Below are 21,267 nucleotides of genomic sequence, written 5' to 3'. Positions count from 1 at the left end.
TTACGCAATGGTAACAGTACTAGCTAGCGTTACGCAATGAATAACAGTAACTAGCTAGCGTAACGCAAAGAATAACAGTAACTAGCGTTACGCAATGATAACAGTAAGACTAGCAGTTACGCAAATGAGTAACTAGTAACTAGCGTACGCAATGATAACAGTAACTAGCGTTTACGCAATGGAGTAACAGTAACAGCGTTTACGCAAGTGATAACGTAACTAGACACGCAGATCAGTAACGTAACTTAGCGTTACGCAATGATAAACGTAACTAGCGTTACGCAAATGAATAACAATAACTAGCGTTACGCAAGTGAGGTAAACGTACTACTATGCGCTTCGCAGATGCAGTAAACAGTAACTAAGTAACAATGAGTAACAAGTAAACTGCGTTACGCATGAGTACAGATAACTAGCATTACGCAATGGAATAACAGTAACTAGCGCGTTAGCAATGAGTAAACAGTAACTAACGTTACACAATGAGTAACTAGTTAACTAGCGTTACGCAGTGAGTAACAGTAACTAGCATTACGCCAATAAGTAACTGTAACTAGCGTACCGCAATGAGTAAACTGTAATAGCGTTACGGCAATGATAAAGTAACTAGCGTACGAAGAGTAACGTAACTAGCTTACGCAATGAGTAACAGTAACTAGCGTTATCGCAATGAGTAAACAGTAACCTAAGCGTTACGCAAATGAGAACAGTAACTAGCTGGTTACGCAATGAAATAACATTAATTAGCTAGCGTTACGGCAATGAATAAGAGTAATAGCTAGCGTTTACGCAATGAAATAACAGTAACTAGTAGCGTTACGCAATGACAATAACGTAACTAGCAGCGTTACGCATGGATAACAGTAACTAGCTAGCGTTACGCAATGAATAACAGTAACTAGCTAGCGCGTTACGCAATGAATAACAGTAACTAGCTAGCGTTACGCAATGAATAACAGTAACTAGCTAGCGTTACGCAAGAGATAACAGTAACTAGACTAGCGTTACGCAATGAATAAAAACTAGCGTTACGAAGAATAACAGTAACTAGCGTTACGCAATGAATAACAGTAACTAGCGTTACGCAATGAATAACAGTAAACTAGCGTTACGCAATGAATAACAGTAACTAGCGTTACGCAAGGATAACAGTAACTAGCATTACGCAATGAATAACAGTAACTAGCGTTACGCAAGGAATAACAGTAAACTAAGCGTTCGCAAAGAATAACAGTAACTAGCGATTACGCCAAAGAATAGATAATTATCCCCCAATTAGTTTCTTTATTATCAGTATATACAGGAACCATAAATACACTTGTTATAAAATGTCAAAATATAAAATGACAGTACCTCATGTACAACTGAAATAACATTTTCCCCATGTATTTTTACATTTTATTTCAATACTTAAACACACTGGAGAGAGAACGTTAACTAGCTCTGATTAGGTATGTCCGTCCTACCCATTTTTTTATATATTTTTTTTACAGAAAACAAAAATCAAGACATAAACCAAGTGGAAAAATGATGCCTGGTGGCAACGTGGCTACTGTACTGCTGTCTACTTCGTGTTCAGTCGCTTTCGACTCTGTTCCTCATAAGTAAAACAAATGGAATGATGGAAACAAGGCTGACTTATTTTAGGATCTTATTTCACATCAGACAAATGTTAAGAAAACTTAGCTTGAACACGGCGTGTGATACCTGTTCTGTCACCAAGGGTCACAGTTCATGTAAACCAAAGCAATTAACATCGCTTTTGCCTGAGCATTAAAATATAGTTCTATATTGAGTACTACGTATGTAAACAATGTGCATAATGTGCAGTATATAAAAACACGAGAAATCCCCAACTGAGGCAAATATAAGGCAATGCAATCAACAGGCAAAGTAAAGCATCCRAGAGACTAAACTAACCTCTGTCTGCGGTCACAATCCTTTGGTAAGGATGGACGCGCGAGTCATGTCGTCTCATTTTAGTAGCCATTGCACCTAGATTGCAACAAGTCCACAAGGTTAGAAACCGTTCACATTAGGAGGGGAAAAACAAGTCTTACACAGTAATACATATTGACATTTACATATACTGCTTATACATTAAATTATAATATACATAAACATGACAGACATGTATGAAAAATGCATAGAAAAAATAACATTTGCTTTAATTTGATATCTACAAATGTATAACTTAGGTAGTAAAATTTCACAGTACTCAGTGTTACATAGAGGATTTGTGGAAACCGGTGGGCAGGGGGACAGGGGACTAAAGCTATCTAGCAAAAAAAAYGCTCATCTTCCATAGGAGACGGGGGGGATTGAGGAAGAAAAACAATTGGCTGATTTTGAAAGGTGTGAAAATCCAATGCAGCTCAGATCCTAATTGGATAGTGCAAGACACCACCTGGCTCTCTCACATCTCTACATCTCTCAGTATCAATCTGCTCACTGGCAGTAGCATTCATTTCTCTCTGAATATTTGTCACAAATGAAGACAGACATTTCAATTACCCTGGTGTGGTTTCTCCTGATATCATACACGGAAATGGAGTAAAATACTATGTTGGTTGCATAGGAACTGTGACTGTGCATAGAGATAAACAATTAGTCTATGACCCAAAACAAATCCCAGATTGAAAAGTGTTCAAGGTAAATCCTTAATGCAACGAGTTGGACAATCTAAAAGTTMGTCTAAAAGCCTAGCTAGAGCTCAGTGCAGTCAGCGAGACACCATTTCACCACTCAGGGGTCGGAGCTCTTGGGCTTTTATGCGGATATGTCAATATTTCTGATTTAGTGAGCCGCGGAAGGATAGCCTCCCAGATCTCGGGGACAGAGAGATGGCAGAGGGATGCTGGGGTGGTCATATTTCTCTGCTCTTCATTACCCAGAAAGCATTTAAAGAGATTTGTGTCAGAGCCCTTCAATGGCTAAATGGTGGCCGTCCCCACAGAACAGGTCACCGTGACAACCATCTGGGCATCCTGTCAAATGGTACACCAGTAAACTCTCTCGTCTGCAGTTATCAAGTGAGCACTTCTAAAAGGAGACAACTCAGAATGTTGGCCCTAAAATAAGAAGTCTTGGGTAGGTTTCCATGCTGGAATGGAGAGTTGTGGTGGATTAAGCCAGTGACGGTTACATCACATTTGTAACAGCCAAACAGCCCTTACACTAATATCCATCTATCCTGGCAGGGAAAGGCAGGCAAGCTGTGTGCCGTTTCACAGTGCTGGTTGATGACCAAGCCAGTCCGCCCACATTCCACTCTGCAGCACCAGATGTCCTGAAGTTTCCTCMGAGTCCTGAGCAGGTCTAACAGAGCCCGATGCATGTTGTGTTCCYGTGGCTCTCTGTTGCTGAAGGCGCCGATCAATACGGCGAGTAAATAAAAGYCACTAAGCTGCTGTCCCCTCTAAATTAGAGAGAACATCCAGTAGGTTCTGTACTACAGAACAGCTCCCCCAGGCACCTCTTTCACGGACACACGGGGTCAGCTAACGTGGCACCTGTGTATCAGCCGTCTCATGATGTCAGGATCAACAKCTCAGGCATGTCATTAAGGCAGCGACACAAACAGGAAAAGGCCCGCTGTCAAAACTTGACAAGGTATGCAGTGGCATACAGTCATTATTTGGTCAAATTAGAGGGTGACAGCCTCCATAAAATGTGAGATATTATCGCCAGTCACGTCTAAATGTTTCTTCGACAGAATATTGCTTTGAGCGTGCACGCCGGCGTGCGTACACACCCGCACCTACGGAATGTAACTCCCACGGCTGACATATTGACTGGGGAATGTCAGTGGCTCGTACCAAGTTGAAGTTCAAGAGTGTGAAAACTGAGCCAATGGGAAAAATGAGAACAGTGAATTTAATGAACATCCCCACAGGGACAAAGGGGACTTTCTACTGGCATCAAGGCTAGAGCACAGAGCTAGCTGGGAAAAAAACAATACTCATTTCAAAAGCTGCTGAAATCCGGGGGGATCCACCGCCAGACTGAATCTGCCGCTAGCGAGAGCATAAAGAAGCTAGAGCGCGGGACTGTGCACACGAGCATGTCCCTGCCAGAGTGTCTTCAGACAAGGCAACTCATATTGCATGGGAGTAAAACGGCAGCTGCAGAACAGAGAGAAAATGACAGGTAGCCTAGTGGTAGAATTGGGCCATTAAATGAAAGGTCGCTGGTTCGAATCCCAGAGCAGACTAGGTGAACATCTGTCGATGTGCCCTTGAGCAAGGCACGTCATTGTAGTTGCTCCTGTAAGTCTCTCTGGATAAGAGTGMCTGCTAAATGACTAAAATGTTAAACTAAACCTGAGCCAGGAAAAGGATGCTGGGGAGATGAGCTAAAATATAAAATACAAATTCCCTGTCCCCCTTGCCCTTTGTTAGCGCATTAGTCCTGTTCAGCTGTCAGGTCATAAGGTCACACCCATAACAACCCTGTTTTTTTTCAGCTGGATACGACATATTTACCTTTCAACAAGTCTTGACCGTGGCTCATCGAAGCCGCGTCCAAAAACCCAGGGTAAAACAAGCTGCCCTCCTGTCCGGGGCTAAAGGGACCGCCGCCCAGGCCCCAGGGTCGCTTACCTAGAACCCCATTGTGGTCCATGGGGTACTCCAGTAGGGAGGTGGGTGCCAGGGCGTACGGGTAGTCGTACGGGGAGGCGTAGAGGATGCCGCCTTCCGGCGAGGGAGGCACCAGGGTTGGGGTACCATTGGGTAACATGCCCTGCATTTGGGGTTGTCGGATGATGTTCATGATGGGGGGCCCTGCCGGTGTGGGGGGCCTCATCTGCTGATGGGGGGCCATCAACTGCCCCTGGGGGGCCTGCATTAGACGGGGGCCCTGAGCGGCGGCGGCCGCCGCTGCAAGAGAGAACGCAAGGGGGTCTGCCATAAGCAAGAGTGAAAGACAGAAAGACAGAGAGATACAAGACAAGGGGGTAGAGATGTGGTGGTGCGGTTGACCAAAATCACAGGTGGAGAAGCGAGAGTTGGAAAACACAAAAAGTAGGAAAAGGGGGGGGGAAGGGGGGGAGGGGTGAAAAAAAAGGAAAATTAGACCATGCAATGATCACGGTGAACCAGCAAACAAGAAATGAAGTAAACAAGAAAATAATAAAAGAACCCCATACCAAACTATAAAACGTTGCATTCAACACCAATGCACAGACCACATTAAGCATATCAATCACCATGTCAACCACGACTTCCTGTACTGCTGACGGTACAAGCCAACAGAAATGGAGCCGGTGGTCATGAAGAGGAGAGATGGACYTTTCTGATAAGGACCAAAAGGAGGATCACGTCAATCTCCCAAAAAGACAATCCAGTCTATTGGACTGTGAGGCTCTGCTTTGGACAGACTAGTTGAAATCTGCCAGCCTATAAAAACAGTTCTGATGCCCTCCACTCCGCTACATGACCGTTAGACCATTTTGGTTGGCTGACAAAATAAATAGACAAAAGATTTTCAAACTTGTTTTGCATTTGCAAATGTTCTGACATGGTGAACATCACAGACAGCGGGGGCGGTTGGATCAATGTTTTACATGTGACTCGGTGACTAATTCATGCTGAGTATCGCAGGGCTGGCAACACAGCCGAGAGAACCAGACACTGGTCCAGACATTGGTGTTAGAAACCAATGTCTGCCAAGTCAAATCATTTCACATTTTACAAATTAGATTTTTATTTCAAAACAAGCCATTACTTTTTGGACTGAAAAAATGCTCAAAACATGACTAATATCATGATGATAATAATAATAATAATAATGCAAACAGTAAATTGTGACAAATGTCAAGCAGCCATCAAAGAGACATGAAAGTGCAGAACTGCGGGAACTCTGGGTGGGATGAACTCCAGAGAAAGTAACTCTCTGGAGATGGGAAAAGTAAACAGTGTTTGTAACAGATGCGTGAACTACGTCATGCAGAGATGAGCGAGTGATTTCTGCAGGGCGCTGAAGGCATATAGAAGCCACCCCGACATTGCAGCAAACTGTGATTGCATCCATATGGGAGGGGAAAGGGCACATAGAGAGGGACCTGCGGGAGGAGGGCAGGGGAAACTGATCTACTTGGATACAGGTGGTTTTAGTAGGTAGGTATACATGGGTCGGACATCTTGGACAACACTTCAGAGCAAAGTGCATAAGTTTATCATATAAAAAAAAAGCACTGCAATGACTACAACACATGAGGCAGAGGCACACAGTTAACTGTATAGCATGAGCATCTATTCTTCACTGTGGTTATTGTGAGGTTCTAAGTGGTTATTGTGAGGTTCTAAGTAGTTATTGTGAGGTTCTAAGTGGTTAATACAATAACAGATGGATTAAGACGATTAATGATAAGCGTTGGCGTGTAACATTAGTCAATGTGGATCCAAACAGGACCTTTGTGTATTGTGTGTGTGGCTGTAAAGCGTACGTGTCTTGATGTTGGTGTCTCGGTACGTCCCGTTGAGAATGGCCAGCTCCATCAGCTGCATCTTCTTCAGGTTATCCTCTCCTTCCGCCTGGAACAACAAACAAATCAACAGGTCAGTTAACACTTCAGTCATGTTAAGACATGTTACTGTGCTGTGTCACTATTGCAAGTGGTGGGGGGGGGGTACATAGGGACAGACGTCCAGAGATGTACACATTAGAGGACACCTTTTGAAACGAAAACAAGTTTCTATTGAACAAATTCAGGTAGGCCTCTTCCTGTTTGGTTCCTAATGAATAAACCCTGGCTACAGCTAGTTCTCCAAAAGCACGTTGAACGAGGGAGGGAGGTATCGAGAAGAGCTACAACACCATGGTCATGTTGCATCATCTCATTTTGTTGCTAAATCGCTGACAGACATTAGGCAGGGGAAAACGCATTCATAAACCACTTATCAGCGAGATAATTACTGAGAAGAAAAAAAATTCTCCCCCTTGTGCACAATCAAATGTYCAATAAAAGCCCAGCTAATGTCAGTCCTGTCAATTAATGTTTGGATAAATAAATACATACATAAGCAGTGTCACTGTCATTATCCCCCAAATTAGGCAACTTAAATTATTCATGGAAAGCAATTAAGTTAGCACCCGTCCCCTTCTCTCCCCGAGTCCGCCTTTCCCCCCGAAGCGGCTAAACACTCCGTAACCATGACAACAAAGAAGAAACCCGGTGCTTTTCCAAGTCGATCGTAATAAAGAAGGACCGGTGTGACTGCAGCAGACAGACAGATAAAACGAGGCTCAGACAGACAAGGCTGCTGCAAACAGACAGATAGACGAGGCTGATTTGATTTGGGCTTCAGACAGACAAGGCTGCTGCAAACAGACAGATAAACGAGGCTGATTTGATTTGGGCTTCAGACAGACAAGGCTGCTGCAAACAGACAGATAAACGAGGCTGATTTGATTTGGGCTTCAGACAGACAAGGCTGCTGCAAACAGACAGATAAACGAGGCTGATTTGATTTGAGCTTCAGACAGACAAGGCTGCTGTAAACAGACAGATAGACGAGGCTGATTTGATTTGGGCTTCAGACAGACAAAGCTGCTGTAAACAGACAGATAGACGAGGCTGATTTGATTTGGGCTTCAGACAGACAAGGCTGCTGTAAACAGACAGAAGACGAGGCTGATTTGATTTGGGCTTCAGACAGACAAGGCTGCTGCAAACAGACAGATAAACGAGCTGATTTGATTTGGGCTTCAGACAGACAAGGCTGCTGCAAACAGACAGTAAACGAGGCTGATTTGATTTGAGCTTCAGACAGACCAAGGCTGCTGTAAACAGACAGTAAGACGAGGCTGATTTTGATTTGGGCTTCAGCAGACAAAGCTGCTTGCTAAACAGACAGATAAACGAGGCTGATTTGATTTGGGCTTCAGACAGACAAGGCTGCTGTAAACAGACAGATAGACGAGGCTGATTTGATTTGTGTTACTGACAGACAAGGCCCCCCAGACTTCTCCTCTACGTTTCAGACTAGGGTTGCAAAGGGTCAGAAACCTTCCGGTAAATTTCCTGAAATTTTCCCTAGGAAGTTAAGCCCAGGAAGTTGGGGAATTTTGCTTAAATTCAGTGTTAAAGGTCTAGCATTCAGCTAGTGCCACCACTAACCAAGAGCAGTCAGCTACACACACACACACACACACACACACACACACACACACACACACACACACACACACACACAGGAAATCCTGGATCCTAGTAGGACCCAGGCCCATTCAGTGGCTATTACAACAACCTCCCCAGCCTCAGAGGTGGTGAGATACTAGGCCTGCTGAGCAGAATGCCTAATTAGCTATGTTCACAGAGAATGGCTAACGCTAACATGGTCTCCTCAACCTGGAAATGGGCTTAAATCACTGCTAATTAGCTGTTTAAACGCTCCACACAGAGCCCACTCAGAGGAACCATTTAGGCCTTTTTAGCTTCCTAAACACTTGCCAGAGGTGGTTGCGGTAGAGTGAACATCTTTAGCTGCCCATTCTATTAGATCGTCCGTCGTCTGCCTGCCTTCCCCGTTTACCATCACTAATTAAATCAGATCGTGGCCCTGACCACCTTCTAGACAGCTTCTCCCAAGTCTGAGAACATTTTCGCAAATGATTCTCATGAAAGGGACAGCTGGATGTCTTTCTCGATGCTTTTTGGCCCCGATCTGTGTCAGCCAGTTTGGATCTGAGCCAAGGCTGACATTAGACCAAAACATTTTTACAAAATAAGAGACTAAGCCAAAACATAAAAACGGAGACAGTCACAGCAAGGTTGTGCCGAGTGTTTGGTTGCATTTTGCTGACAAAAACGAGTTCCTACAACAGCATTTATGAGGAGCCAGACATCCCATGGCAGAGTAGAATCTGACTCTGGCTCAGTTGTTAGAGAAAGGAGTCCGTATTAACAGAGAGACCCTTATAAAAGTCTGTCTGAAGCGCCTGCGAGGTCACCAAGTCTCTACCCTCCGTCCCAAACATAAAGGCCTACTGTGCGTTTTGCCGGTAACACATTTATAACGCTGTTACAACACACCGTTTAATGTACAAACTGGAGAGCAGACAGAGTTTGGCGGGTGAGATTGAAGAACCACTGGGTGTTTCCACCTTGCAGCTGATGCTGCTAACCTTTTTAAATACAGACCCAATAATGAGAGTTGGACAAAAGGTGAGAGGCTGCTAGTTGTTTTCCCTTTGAGGGAGGAGAGGCCTGGCTGGTTTCCCTAGGTGTGTGTGTGTGTGTGTGTGTGTGTGTGTGTGTGTGTGTGTGTGTGTGTGTGTGTGTGTGTGTGTGTGTGTGTGTGTGGTGGTGCTTACAAACACAGAGATAGAGCTGTGGCTAAGAGGGAGTGGGCGGTCATCGGGCCGGGACTCAATTAGCGCAATGCATGCTGGAGGATGTGTGTGTGCGAGAGAGTCGCACGCAGATAAGGACAGGAAAGGGGGCTGAGGATGATGGATTTGGAGGTTGGGAGGGTTAAAGAGGCTCCTGGGACTGGGGTGTCAGTATCAACATCTCTCCAGCTCTGCAGAGAAGAAGTGCTGTTGTGAGGGGTGCAAAGCAACGTAGAGGGGAGGGTATACAGATGCTGCTAGGAAGGTGGTGTGTGTGCGGCAGAGACGAAAACAGAAAGTATGGTGTGTGTGTGGAGGCAAACAGAAAGTCAACTCTGGGCAGGCACACCCCTCAGGAATCCAGCTGACACAGCGATTCATAGCATAACTCTTTCTTCATAGCAGTCTGTTAGAAAATCTTCCTAACGGCCACATGGAAGCAGGTCAACTTACTCCACTGCATTAGTCCCTTCAGAAACAACACAAGGTAGTGATTATGTTGTGTAAATGAATGAAACCCTATTAGAAATAGGACTTATTAGTATACTAATGGTTGTATTGATTGATTTGAGAGCTGGATGGAACTGGGTCACACTAGGACTACAGACAGTGGGCGTCTACTGTCTGCTACTATCTAGGAGTGGGTGAACTATGACAGGACTTGGAGACTTTCCTGAAGACTGAATGTTATGTTTCATGTTGCCAGGCTGAAGGGGTTAGAGATTAGTTTGACGTCCATGTGACCATAGAGCCATCACAATTAACACAGTGTGTGTGTGTGTGTGTGTGTGTGTGTGTGTGTGTGTGTGTGTGTGTGTACGGAAGGGGAATCGTGTCTGTCTGAGAGGGAATGGGCTGTCCGATTCCCGAGAGAAATGTTGCATGGATTACAAACACTGAGGACAAGGAGTGAAACTTTCCCCCTTTACTGTCACAGACAGACAGAGACACACTGTCTAGCAGCTAAAGGTACTGAGTACACCCGCTCTATTCACAGTTATCAGATTCAATCAATGAGGCCTATGTGTTAAATCTGTGGAGCGGTAGAAGCTATCGGGGAGGATGGGGATGACAGACAAGTTGTCCCCCTGCCTGCCTGACAGCCCAACAAATCACACTCATGTTCTCACACACAGTCTGACAGAGAGCGAGAGAGCGAGAGAGAGAGAGAGAGAGAGAAAGGGAGGAAGAGAGAGAGAGAGAAAGGGAGGAAGAGCGAGAGAAAGGGAGGAAGAGAGAGAGAGAGGAGCCGTAAGCACAAACAATGACAAATGACTCCTGGAACATCATAGTACTGGAAAATCCCACGAAAATGAAACAAGATTTCAACACGTTCAAAGTAAACAGTTTTCGCTAGTGGTGATTTGTGTGGACAGTTTGGCTATAGCAACAGATGGGTGTATCATAATGTTTGGAAAGCCACACCCTTGTCCTCTCCCTCCCTCTCAGATAAACAGACCAAGGTGCCCTGACTGAGTTGGGTGTGTTTGCTCATGTCTGCCATGCCGACTCAAAAGCGTTTGCTCACGTCTGGCAAGGGCCCCTGCTTTCGTGACATACAGCAGAGGGAGGGAGACAGAGTGGAGGAACAGAGAGAAAGCCAGGGAATGTAGGGAGAAAACAATCCCTTTTCCCCCCAGTGGGCTCCTCCATGCTTTCCTTCACTGGTCTAAGCTGCCAGTCATAACGAGGAGGGGAGAAGCTGGGCGCTGGTCAGGTTGCCTTCCAAACATCTCCAATTACCACAAGTGTAAACAGAGACTGGCCAGGGAGGCCTTGAGGCTGGGAGAGAGGCAGGGAGAGAATGTAAGGGAAAAGTAGATGAACGGGAAAGGACGTATCTGGGGGGGAGTGCGTTGAGGGACTAATGACATCACATTGATCATGAGGGGGGTGGGGTGCCTGAATACGGGCAGCTGTTTTTTCACATCTTCGCCTCCCCAAATCCCTCCCTCCCTCCGTCCCATCCCTCCCTCCTAAACTAACATCTGGAGAATAGTGATTACTCTAGTCACCGCGCCAAGACAACTTATCAAGAACTCACCAGGCTATAGAGAGACTGAGAGAGAGCGACGAGAGACGGCGAGAGACGACACGAGACGGAGACAGGAGAGGACAGAGAGGTCGAGGGAGGAAAAGACGAGAGTGAGAGCAGCACGAGGAGACAGAGAGACGAAGACGAGTACAGAGAGAGAGAGGAGGAGAAGGAGGGAGAATAGAGACGAGAGATACGAGAGAGAGAGAAGGATACGGAGAGAGAGAGAGGAGGAGAGACAGATGAGAGAGAGAGCTAGAGGAGAGGACCCAGAGAGAAGGGACCGAAAGACCCAGAAGAGATAAAGAGGACCAGAGAGAAGGACCCAGAACCCAGAGAGAAAGAGACCCAGAGAGAAAGAGACCCAGAGAGAAAGAGACCCAGAGAGAAAGAGACCCAGAGAGAAAGAGAGCACCCGGCCTCACCCTACTAGAATCTGAAGTCAAATGTCTACTGTTTGCTGATGATCTGGTGCTTCTGTCATCAACCAAGGAGGGCCTACAGCAGCACCCAGATATTCTGCACAGATTCTGCCAGACCTGGGCCCTGACAGTAAATCTCAGTAAAACCAAAATAATGGTGTTCCAAAAAAGGTCCAGTCGCCAGGACCACAAATACAAATTCCATCTAGACACCGTTGCCCTAGAGCACACAAAAAACTATACATACCTTGGCCTAAACATCAGCACCACAGCTAACTTCCACAAAGCTGTGAACGATCTGCGAGACAAGGCAAGAAGGGCATTCTATGCCATCAAAAGGAACATAAAATTCAACATACCAATTAGGATCTGGCTAGAAATACTTGAATCAGTCATAGAAACCATTGCCCTTTATGGTTGTGAGGTCTGGGGTCCGCTCACCAACCAAGATTTCACAAAATGGGACAAACACCAAATTGAGACTCTGCATGCAGAATTCTGCAAAAATATCCTCTGTGTACAACGTAGAACACCAAATAATACACGCAGAGCAGAATTGGGCCGACATCCGCTAATTATCAAAATCCAGAAAAGAGACGTTAAATTCTACAACCACCTAAAAAGAAGCGATTCCCAAACCTTCCATAACACAGCCATCACCTACAGAGAGTTGAACCTGGAGAAGAGTCCCTTAAGCAAGCTGGTCCTGGGACTCTGTTCACAAACAGACCCCACAGAGCCCCAGGACAGCAACACAGATAGACCCAACCAAATCATGAGAAAACAAAAAGATAATTACTTGACACATTGGAAAGAATTAACAAAAAAACTGAGCCAACTAGAATGCTATTTGGCCCTAAACAGACTACAGTCGTGGCCAAAAGTTTTGAGAATGACACAAATATTCATTTCCACAAAGTTTGCTGCTTCAGTGTCTTTAGATATTTTTGTCAGATGTTACTATGGAATACTGAAGTATAATTACACACATTTCATAAGTGTCAAAGGCTTTTATTGACAATTACATGAAGTTGATGCAAAGAGTCAATATTTGCAGTGTTGACCCTTCTTTTTCAAGACCTCTACAATCCACCTTGGCATGCTGTCAATTAAATTATTGGCCACATCCTGACTGATGGCAGCCCAATCTTGCATAATCAATGCTTCGAGTTTGTCAGAATTTGTGGGTTTTGTTTGTCCACCCGCCTCTTGAACACAAGTTCTCAATGGGATTAAGGTCTGGGGAGTTACCTAGGATATACCTAGGATAGGATAAAGTAATCCTTCTAACCCCCCCCCCCTTAAAAGAGTTAGATGCACTATTGTAAAGTGGTTGTTCCACTGGATATCATAAGGTGAATGCACCAATTTGTAAGTCGCTCTGGATAAGAGCGTCTGCTAAATGACTTAAAATGGGACATTTCTGATAAGGACCAAAAGGAGGATCACGTCAATCTCCCCAAAAAGACAATGCCAGTCTATTGGACTGTGCAGGATCTGTTTGGACAGACTAGTTGAAATCTTGCCGTCCTAATAAAACAGTTCTGATGCCTCCACTCCGCTACATGACGTTTGACCCCTTTTGGTTGGCTGACAAAAATAATATAGACAAAAGATTTTCAACACTTGTTTTAGCATTTGCAAATGTTTCTGACATGTGAGACATCAAGACAGCGGGGGCGGTTGGGATCAATGGTTCTTACATGTGACTCGAGTGACTAATATTCATGCTAGTAATCGCAGGGCGCAACACAGCCCGGAGAGAACCAGACCACTGTGCCAAACATTCGGTGTAGAACCAATGGTCTTGCCAAGTAAATCATTTCACATTTACAAATTAGATTTTTATTATCAAAACAAGCCGATTACTTTTTGACGAAAAAATGCTCAAACATGACTAATTCATGTGATAATAATAATAAATAATAATGCAAACAGGTAAATTTGGGACAAATGTCAAGCAGCCATCAAAGAGACATGAAACGTGTCAGAACTGCGGGAACTCTGGGTGGGATGAACTCCACGAGAAAGTAACTCTCTGGAGATGGGAAAAGTAACACTTGTTGTACAGGATTGGCGTGAACTACGTCATGCAGAGGACGCTGATGATTTCTGCAGGCGCGTGAAGCATATAGATAAGCCACCCCCGACATGGCGCCAAACTGTGATTGCATCCATATGGGAGGGGAAAGGGCACCATAGAGAGGGACCTGCGGAGGGGCAGGGGAAGTGACTCTTACTTGGATACAGGTGTTGTTAATTGGTAGGTATCATGGGTCGGACATGCTTGGACAACACTCAGAGGCAGAGAATGCATAAGTTTCATATAAAAAAAAAAGCACTGCAATGACTAAAACACATGGGAGGTCAGAGGCACCAGTTAACTGTATAGCTGGAGCATCTATTCTTACTGTGGTATTGGAGGTTCGTAAGTGGTATATTGTGACGGTTCTAGATGTATTGTGAGGTTCTATGGTTTATACAATAACGGATGGATTAAGACGATTAATGATACACACAGTTTGGCGGGCATTAGTCAATGGTGGATCCAAACAGACCTTTGTGTTATTTGTGTGTGGCTGTTATAAGGCGTACGTGTCTGTATGTGCGTGTTCGGTATCGTCCGTTGAGAATGGCCAGGCATCCATCAGCTGCCATTCTTTCAGGTTGATCCTCTTCCTTCCAGCCGTGAACACAAACATCAACAGGTCAGTAACACTTCCAGTTCATGTAGACAGTTACTTGGTTGCTGTTGTCACTATTGCAAGTGGGGGGGGGGGGTACAGTAGGGACAGACGTCCAGAGTATGGTACACATTAGAGGACACGCTTTTTATAACGAAAACTAATTTCTATTTGAAACAGAATTCAGTAGGCCTCTTCGCTTTTGGTTCCATATATGAATAAAACCCTGGCTACAGACGTTTCCAAAAGCCGTTGAACGAGGAAGCGAGGTATCGAGAAGCGCTACAACACCAATGGTCATGTTGCCATCTCATTTTGTTGTCTAAATCGTGACAGGACATGTAGGCAGGGTGAAACGCATTACATAAACCACACTTATCAGTCGAGATATTACTGAGAAGAAAAAAAATTCTCCCCCTTGTAGCCACAATCAATATGTACTAATAAAAAGCACGCTAATGTCATCCTGTCAATTCATGTTGTTGGCAAATAAATACAACATAAGCAGTGTCACTGTCATTATCCCCCAAATAGGCAACTTAAATTATTCATGACAGCAATTAAGTTAGCACCCGTCCCCTTCTCTCCCCGAGTCCGCCTTTCCCCCCGAAGGCGGCATAAACACTCCGTAACCATGACACAACAAAGATAAAAACCCGGTGCTTTTCCAAGTCGATCGTAATAAAGAAGGACCGGATGTGTTGACTTGCAAGCAGAGCAGAGATAAACGGAGGCTTCAGACAGACAAGCTGCTGCAAATGACGAAGGGCATTAGACGAGGCTGATATTTGGGCTTCAGCAGACAAGGCTGCCTGCAAACAGACAAGATAACGAGGCTGATTTGATTTGGGCTTCGACAGAGGCAGCTTGCTGCAACAGGACAGTATAACGAGCGCGGTTTTGATTTGGTCTTCAGGACAGGACAAGGCTGCTGCAAACAGACAGAATAAACGATGGCTGATTTGATTTGAGCTTTCAAGACAGACAAGGCTTGCTTAACAGAAGATAGACGAGTGTGATTTGATTGGGCTTCAGACAGACAAGGCTGCTGTAAACAGGACAGAACGAGGCTGATTTGATTTGGGCTTCAGACAGACAAGGGCTGCTGTAAAACAGACAGATAGACGAGGCTGATTTGACTTTGGGCTTCAGACAGGACAAGGCTGCGTGCAAACGACAGATAAACGAGGCTGATTTGATTGGGCTTCAGGACAGACAAGGACTGCTGCAAAACAGACAGATAAACGAGGCTATTTGATCTTCGAGCTTCAGACATGACAAGGCTGCCTGTAAACAGACAGATTAGACGAGAGGCTGAATTTGATTTGGCTTCAGACAGGACAAGCTGCTGAAATCAGGACAGACTATTAAACGGAGGCTGATTGATTTGGGCTTCAGGACAGACAAGGCTGCTGTAAAAGACAGATTAGACGAGGCTTGATCTTGATTTGCTGTTAACTGCACAGTACAAGGGCCCCCAACTTCTCCTTACGTTTAGACTAGGGTTGCAAAGGTCAGAACTTCCGAGTAAAATGTTCCTGAAATTTTCCCTAGGAAGTTAAAGCCCAGGAAGTTGGGGAATTTTGCTTAATTCAGTGTTTAAAGGCTCTGAGCATTCAGCTAGTGCCACACTAACCAAGGCACAGTCAGTCTACACACATCACACCACACACACCACACACACCACACACACACACACCACCACACGACATCACATCAGGAATATCCTGGATCCTATAGGACCAGGCCCTTCATGGGCTTATTCAACACCTTCCCAGCCTCAAGAGGTGGTGAGTGACTAGGCCTGCTCGAGCAGAATGCTAATAGCTAATGTTCACAGAGAATGGCTAACGCTAACATTGGTCTCCTCAACCTGGAAATGGCTTAATCACTGCTAATTAGCTGTTTAAACGCGTCCACACAAGCGCCACCTCCAGAGGAACCCATTTAGACGCCTTTTTAGCTTCCTTAAACACTTGCCGGGTGGTTGCTGGTAGATGAAATCTTTAGCTGCCCATTCTATTAGTCGTCGTCCGTCTGCCTGCCTTCCCCGTTTACCATCACTAATTAAATCGAGTCGTGGCCCTGCCACACCTTCTAGAACGCTTCTCCCAGTCTGAGAACATTTTCAGCAATGATTTCACTGAAAGGGGGACAGCTGGATGTTCTTTCTCGATGCTTTTTTGGCCCGATCTGTGTTCAGCCAGTTTGTCTGAGCCAAGGCTGACATTAGACCAAATAACTTTTTACAAAATAAGAGGACTAAGCCAAAACGATTAAAACGGAGACAGTCACAGCAAAGGTTGTGACCGAGTGTCTTGGTTTTGCATTTGCTGAACAAAAACGGTTCCGTACAACAGCTTATGAGGAGCCAGACTCCCATGGCAGAGTGAATCTGACTCTGGCTCAGTGTTAGAGAAGGCAGTCCGTTATTAACAAGAGAGACCCTTATAAAAGCTCTGTGCTGGAAGCGCCTGCGAGTCAGCACAAGTCTCTCCCTCCGTCCCAAACATAAAAGGTCCTACCTGTGGCGGTTGTTGCTTGGTACACTTTATACGCTGTATTAAACACACCGTTTAATGTCACACTGCAGAGAGCAGACAGAGTTCTGGCGGGTGCAGATGAAGAACCATGGGTGTTTCACTTGCAGCTGATGCCTGCTAACCTTCTTTAAACAGACCCAATAATGAGAGTTGGACAAAAAGGTGAGAGGCTGCTAGTTGTTTTCCCTTTGACGGAGGAGAGGGCCTGTGGTTTCTCCTAGGTGTGTGTGTGTGTGTGTGTGTGTAGTGGTGTGTGTGTGTGTGTGTGTGTGTGTGTGGTGGTGCTTCAACACGAGATAGAGGCTGTGGCTTAAGAGTGGAGTGGCGTGTCATCGGGCCGTGGACTCAATCTTAGCGACAAGATGCTGGTGGAGTGTGTGTGCGAAGAGTCGCCGCAGATAAGGACAGGAAAGGCGGCTGAGGATGAATTGGATTTTGGAGGTTGGAGGGTTAATAGAGGCTCCTGGGACTGGGTTCGAGTATCACATCTCTCCAGACCTGCAGAGAAGAAGTGCTGTTGTCGAGGGGTGATAAGCAACGCTAGAGGGGTAAGGGTATAACCAGATGTGCTAGGAAGGTGGTGGTGTGTGGCGGCAGAGGACGAAAACAGAAAGTTATGTGTGGTGTGTGGAGCAAACAGAAAAGCTCACTCTGGGCAGCACACCCCTCCAGGAATCCACTGACACAGCGATCATAAGCATAACTCTTTCTGCATAGCAGTCTGTTTTAGAATCTCCTAACGGACCACATGGTAAGCAGGTCAACTTACTCCACTTGCCTTAGTCCCTCAAGAAACAACACAACGGTAGTGTAGTTATGTTGTGTAAATGAATGAAACCCTATTAGAATAGGATCTTATTTAGTATACTAATGGTTGTATGATTGATTTGAGAGGCTGGATGGAACGGGTCACACTAGGACTACAAGACAGTGGGCGTTACTGTCTGCTACTATCTAGGAGTTGGGTGAACTATGACAGGACCTGGAGATTTCTGAAGACTGAATGTTGTTTTCATGTTGCCAGGTGAAGGGGTTAGAGATTAGTTTGAGTCCATGTGACCATGAGCCGATCATTAACACTAGTGTGTGTGGTTGTGTGGTGGTGTGTGTGTGTGTGTGATGTGTGTGTGTAGTGTGTGTGTGTGTACGGAAGGGGGAATCGTGTTCTGAGAGGGATATGGGGCTGTCCGATTCCCGAGAAAATGTGTGCATGGTTATTACAACACTAGAGACAAGGAGTAAACTTTCCCCTTTACTGTTCACAGAACAGAAACACATGTCTAGCAGCTAAAAGGTACTGAGTACACCCGCTCTGATTCACACGTTAATCAGATTCAATCAATGAGGCATATGTGTTAAATCTTGGAGCGTAGAAGCTATCGGGAGAGAGATGGGAGACTGACAGACAAGTTGTTCCCCCTTGCCTGCCTGACGACCAACAAATCACACTCATGTTCCTCACACACAAGTTGAGCAAGAGGACGGAGAGCGAGAGAGAGAGAGAGATGAGCATGAAAGAGGGAGAGATAGAGAGAGAGAGAGAAAGGGAGGAAGAGCGAGAGAAAGGGAGGAAGAGGAGAGAGAGGAGCCGTAAGACACATCAACAATGAAAATGACTCCTGGAACATCATGTATGGAAAATCCCACGAAAATGAAACCAAAGAATTTCACACGTGGCAAAGTAAACCAGTTTCGCTAGTGGATGATTTGTGATGGACAGTATTTGGCCCTATGAAGCATGCATTCAAAGGGGTATGTAATCATATGATTTGGGAAAGCCACCCTTGTGCCTCTACCCTCCCTTCAGTAACACAGCAAAGGTGCCACTGACTGAGGTGGGATGTGTTTGTCATGCTCTGCCATGCCGACTCAAAAGCGGTTTGCTCACGTCTGGCAAAGGTGCCCCTGCTTTCGTGCATAACAGCAGTAGGGGGGGACCAGAGTGGAGGAATCAGAGAGAAAGCCAGGGGAATGGGAGAAAACTAATCCCTTTTTCCCCCCAGGGTGGATCCTCAGCATGCTTTCGTTTCACTGGTCTAAGCTTGCCAGTCAATAACGAGTGAGGGAGAAGCTGGGCGCTGGTCATGGTTGCCTTCCAAACATCTCAATTCCACAGTGTAAAAAGAGACTGGCCAGGGAGGCCTTCGAGCTGGGAGAGAGGCAGGGAGAATGTAAGGGAAAAGTAGATACGGGAATAGCGTAGCTGGGGGGGAGTCGTTGAGGGACTAATGACATCACATTGATCACTGAGGGTGGGTGCCTGAATACGGGCAAGCTGTTTTTTCACATCTTCGCCTCCCCAAAATCCCTCCCTCCTCGTCCCATCCCTCCCTCCTAAACTAACATCTGGGAGAATAAGGATTACTCTAGTCACCGCGCCAGACAACTTATCAAGAACTCACCAGGCATATAGAGGAGCGAGAGAGAAGACGAAGATACAAAACGAACACGAGACGAGACGAGAGACGACAGAGAGACAGAAGGGAAAAGACGAGAGGAGAGAGCACGAGACAGAGAGACGAAGACAGACAGAGAGAGAGAGAGAGCAGAGAGAGGAGCGAGCAGAGACGAGAGATCGAGAGACGAGAGAGAGAGAACGGAGAGAGAGAGAGAGAGAGAGACTGAGAGTGAGAGAGAGAGGGACCAGAGAGGAAGCGACCCAGAGAGAAGCAGACCCAGAGAGAAAAGAGGACCAGAGAGAAGGACCCAGAGACCCAGAGAGAACAAGACCCAGAGAGAAAGAGACCAGAGAGAAAGAGACCCAGAGAGAAAGAGACCCAAGAGAGAAGAGAGAGCCGACCGGCCTCCCCTACTAGAATCTGAGTCATAATGTCTACTGTTTGCTGAGTGGATCTTGCTGCTTCTGTCATCAACCAAGGAGGGCTACAGCCACCCAGTATTCTGCACAGAAGATTCTGCCAGGACCTGGCCCTGACAGTAAAGCTCAGTAAAACCGAAATATAATCGTGTTCCAAAAATAGTTACCAGTCGCCAGACCACAAATACAAATTCCATCTGACACGTTGCCCTAGAGCACACAAAAAACTATGACATACCTTGGCCTAACATCACGCACCACAGCTAACTTCCCAAAGCTGTTGAACGCATCTGCGAGAACAAGGCAAGAAGGTCTATTCTATGCCATTCAAAGAGGAAATAAAATTCAACATACCAATTAGATCTGTGCTAGAAATACTTGAATCAGTCATTAGAACCATTTGCCCTTTATGTTGTGAGGTCTGGGGGTCCCGCTCACCAACCAAGATTTCACAAAATGGAACAAACCATCCAAATTGAGACTCTGCATGCACGAATTCTGCAAAAATTTCCTCGTGTACAACGTAGAACACCAAAATAATACACGCAGAGCAGAATTGGGCCGACATCCGCTAATTAAGCATCCAGAAAAGAGACGTTAAATTATACAACCACTCTAAAGAGAAGCGCATTCCACAAACCTTCCAAACACAGCCATCACCTACAGAGAGTTGAAACCTGAGGAAGAGTCCCTTAAAGCAAGGCTGACCTGGGACTCTGTTCACAGAACAGACCCCACAGAGCCCCAGGACAGGCAAACGATGACCCAACCAAATCATGAGAAAACAAAAGATATACTTGACACATTGGAAAGAATTAACAAAAAACTGAAGCCAAGCTAGAATGCTATTTGGCCCTAAACAGACATCAGTCGTGGCCAAAAGTTTTGAAGATAGACAAAATATTCATTTCCACAAAAGTTTGCTGCTTCAGTGTCTTGTAGATATTTTGTCAGATGTTACTATGGAAATACTTGAAGGTATAATTACACCACACTTTATAAGTGTCAAAAGGCTTTTAATTGACAATTACATGAATTTGATGCAAAGAGTCAAATTTGCAAGTGTTGACCCTTCTTTTTCAAGACCCTCTACATCCACCTTGGCATGCTGTCCAATTAAATTATTGCCAATCCTGACTGATGGCAGGCCCAATCTTGCATCACAATGCTTCGAGTTTGTCAGATTTGTGGGTTATTGTTTGTACCACCCGCCTCTTGAACACAAGTTCTCAATGGGTTAGGTCTGCGGGAGTATACCTAGGATATACCTAGGATAGGATACAGTAATCCTTCTAACCCCCCCCACCTTAAAAGAGTTAGATGCACTATTGTAAGATGGTTGTTCCACTGGATCATAAGTGAATGCACCAATTTGTAAGTCGCTTGGCATCAGAGCGTCTGCCTTAAATATGACTTTGTGTTGTCTTTC

The 21,267-nt window shown here is 45.4% G+C and overlaps 1 protein-coding gene across 8 annotated transcripts in view; it reads right to left on the bottom strand.

The window, feature by feature from the left end:
- LOC112080975 (protein quaking-A) overlaps positions 1-21,267 on the bottom strand; it is a 155,268-nt gene that overhangs the window by 8,778 nt on the left and 125,223 nt on the right. For 5 of the 8 annotated variants that reach the window (XR_011479584.1, XR_011479586.1, XR_011479588.1 and 2 more), the window contains exons 5-7: positions 6,449-6,536; positions 4,485-4,904; positions 1,921-1,995 (exon numbers count right to left, since the gene is read on the bottom strand). Coding sequence is in view for 3 of the 8 variants with exons in the window: in XM_024146918.2 (XP_024002686.1) it covers positions 1,921-1,995; positions 4,485-4,880; positions 6,449-6,536 (559 nt within the window). In the remaining 5 variants the exon portion in view is untranslated. The remainder of the gene's footprint in view (positions 1-1,920; positions 1,996-4,484; positions 4,905-6,448; positions 6,537-21,267) is intronic. The other 3 variants (XM_024146919.2, XM_024146918.2, XM_024146920.2) reach the window with 3 other exon arrangements.

The sequence above is a fragment of the Salvelinus sp. IW2-2015 genome, unplaced genomic scaffold (genome assembly GCF_002910315.2).
Source record: "Salvelinus sp. IW2-2015 unplaced genomic scaffold, ASM291031v2 Un_scaffold16625, whole genome shotgun sequence".
NCBI lineage: Eukaryota > Metazoa > Chordata > Actinopteri > Salmoniformes > Salmonidae > Salvelinus > Salvelinus sp. IW2-2015.
The sequence above is the reverse complement of the archived record's forward strand: the minus strand, read 5'-3'. Positions and strand labels throughout refer to the sequence as shown.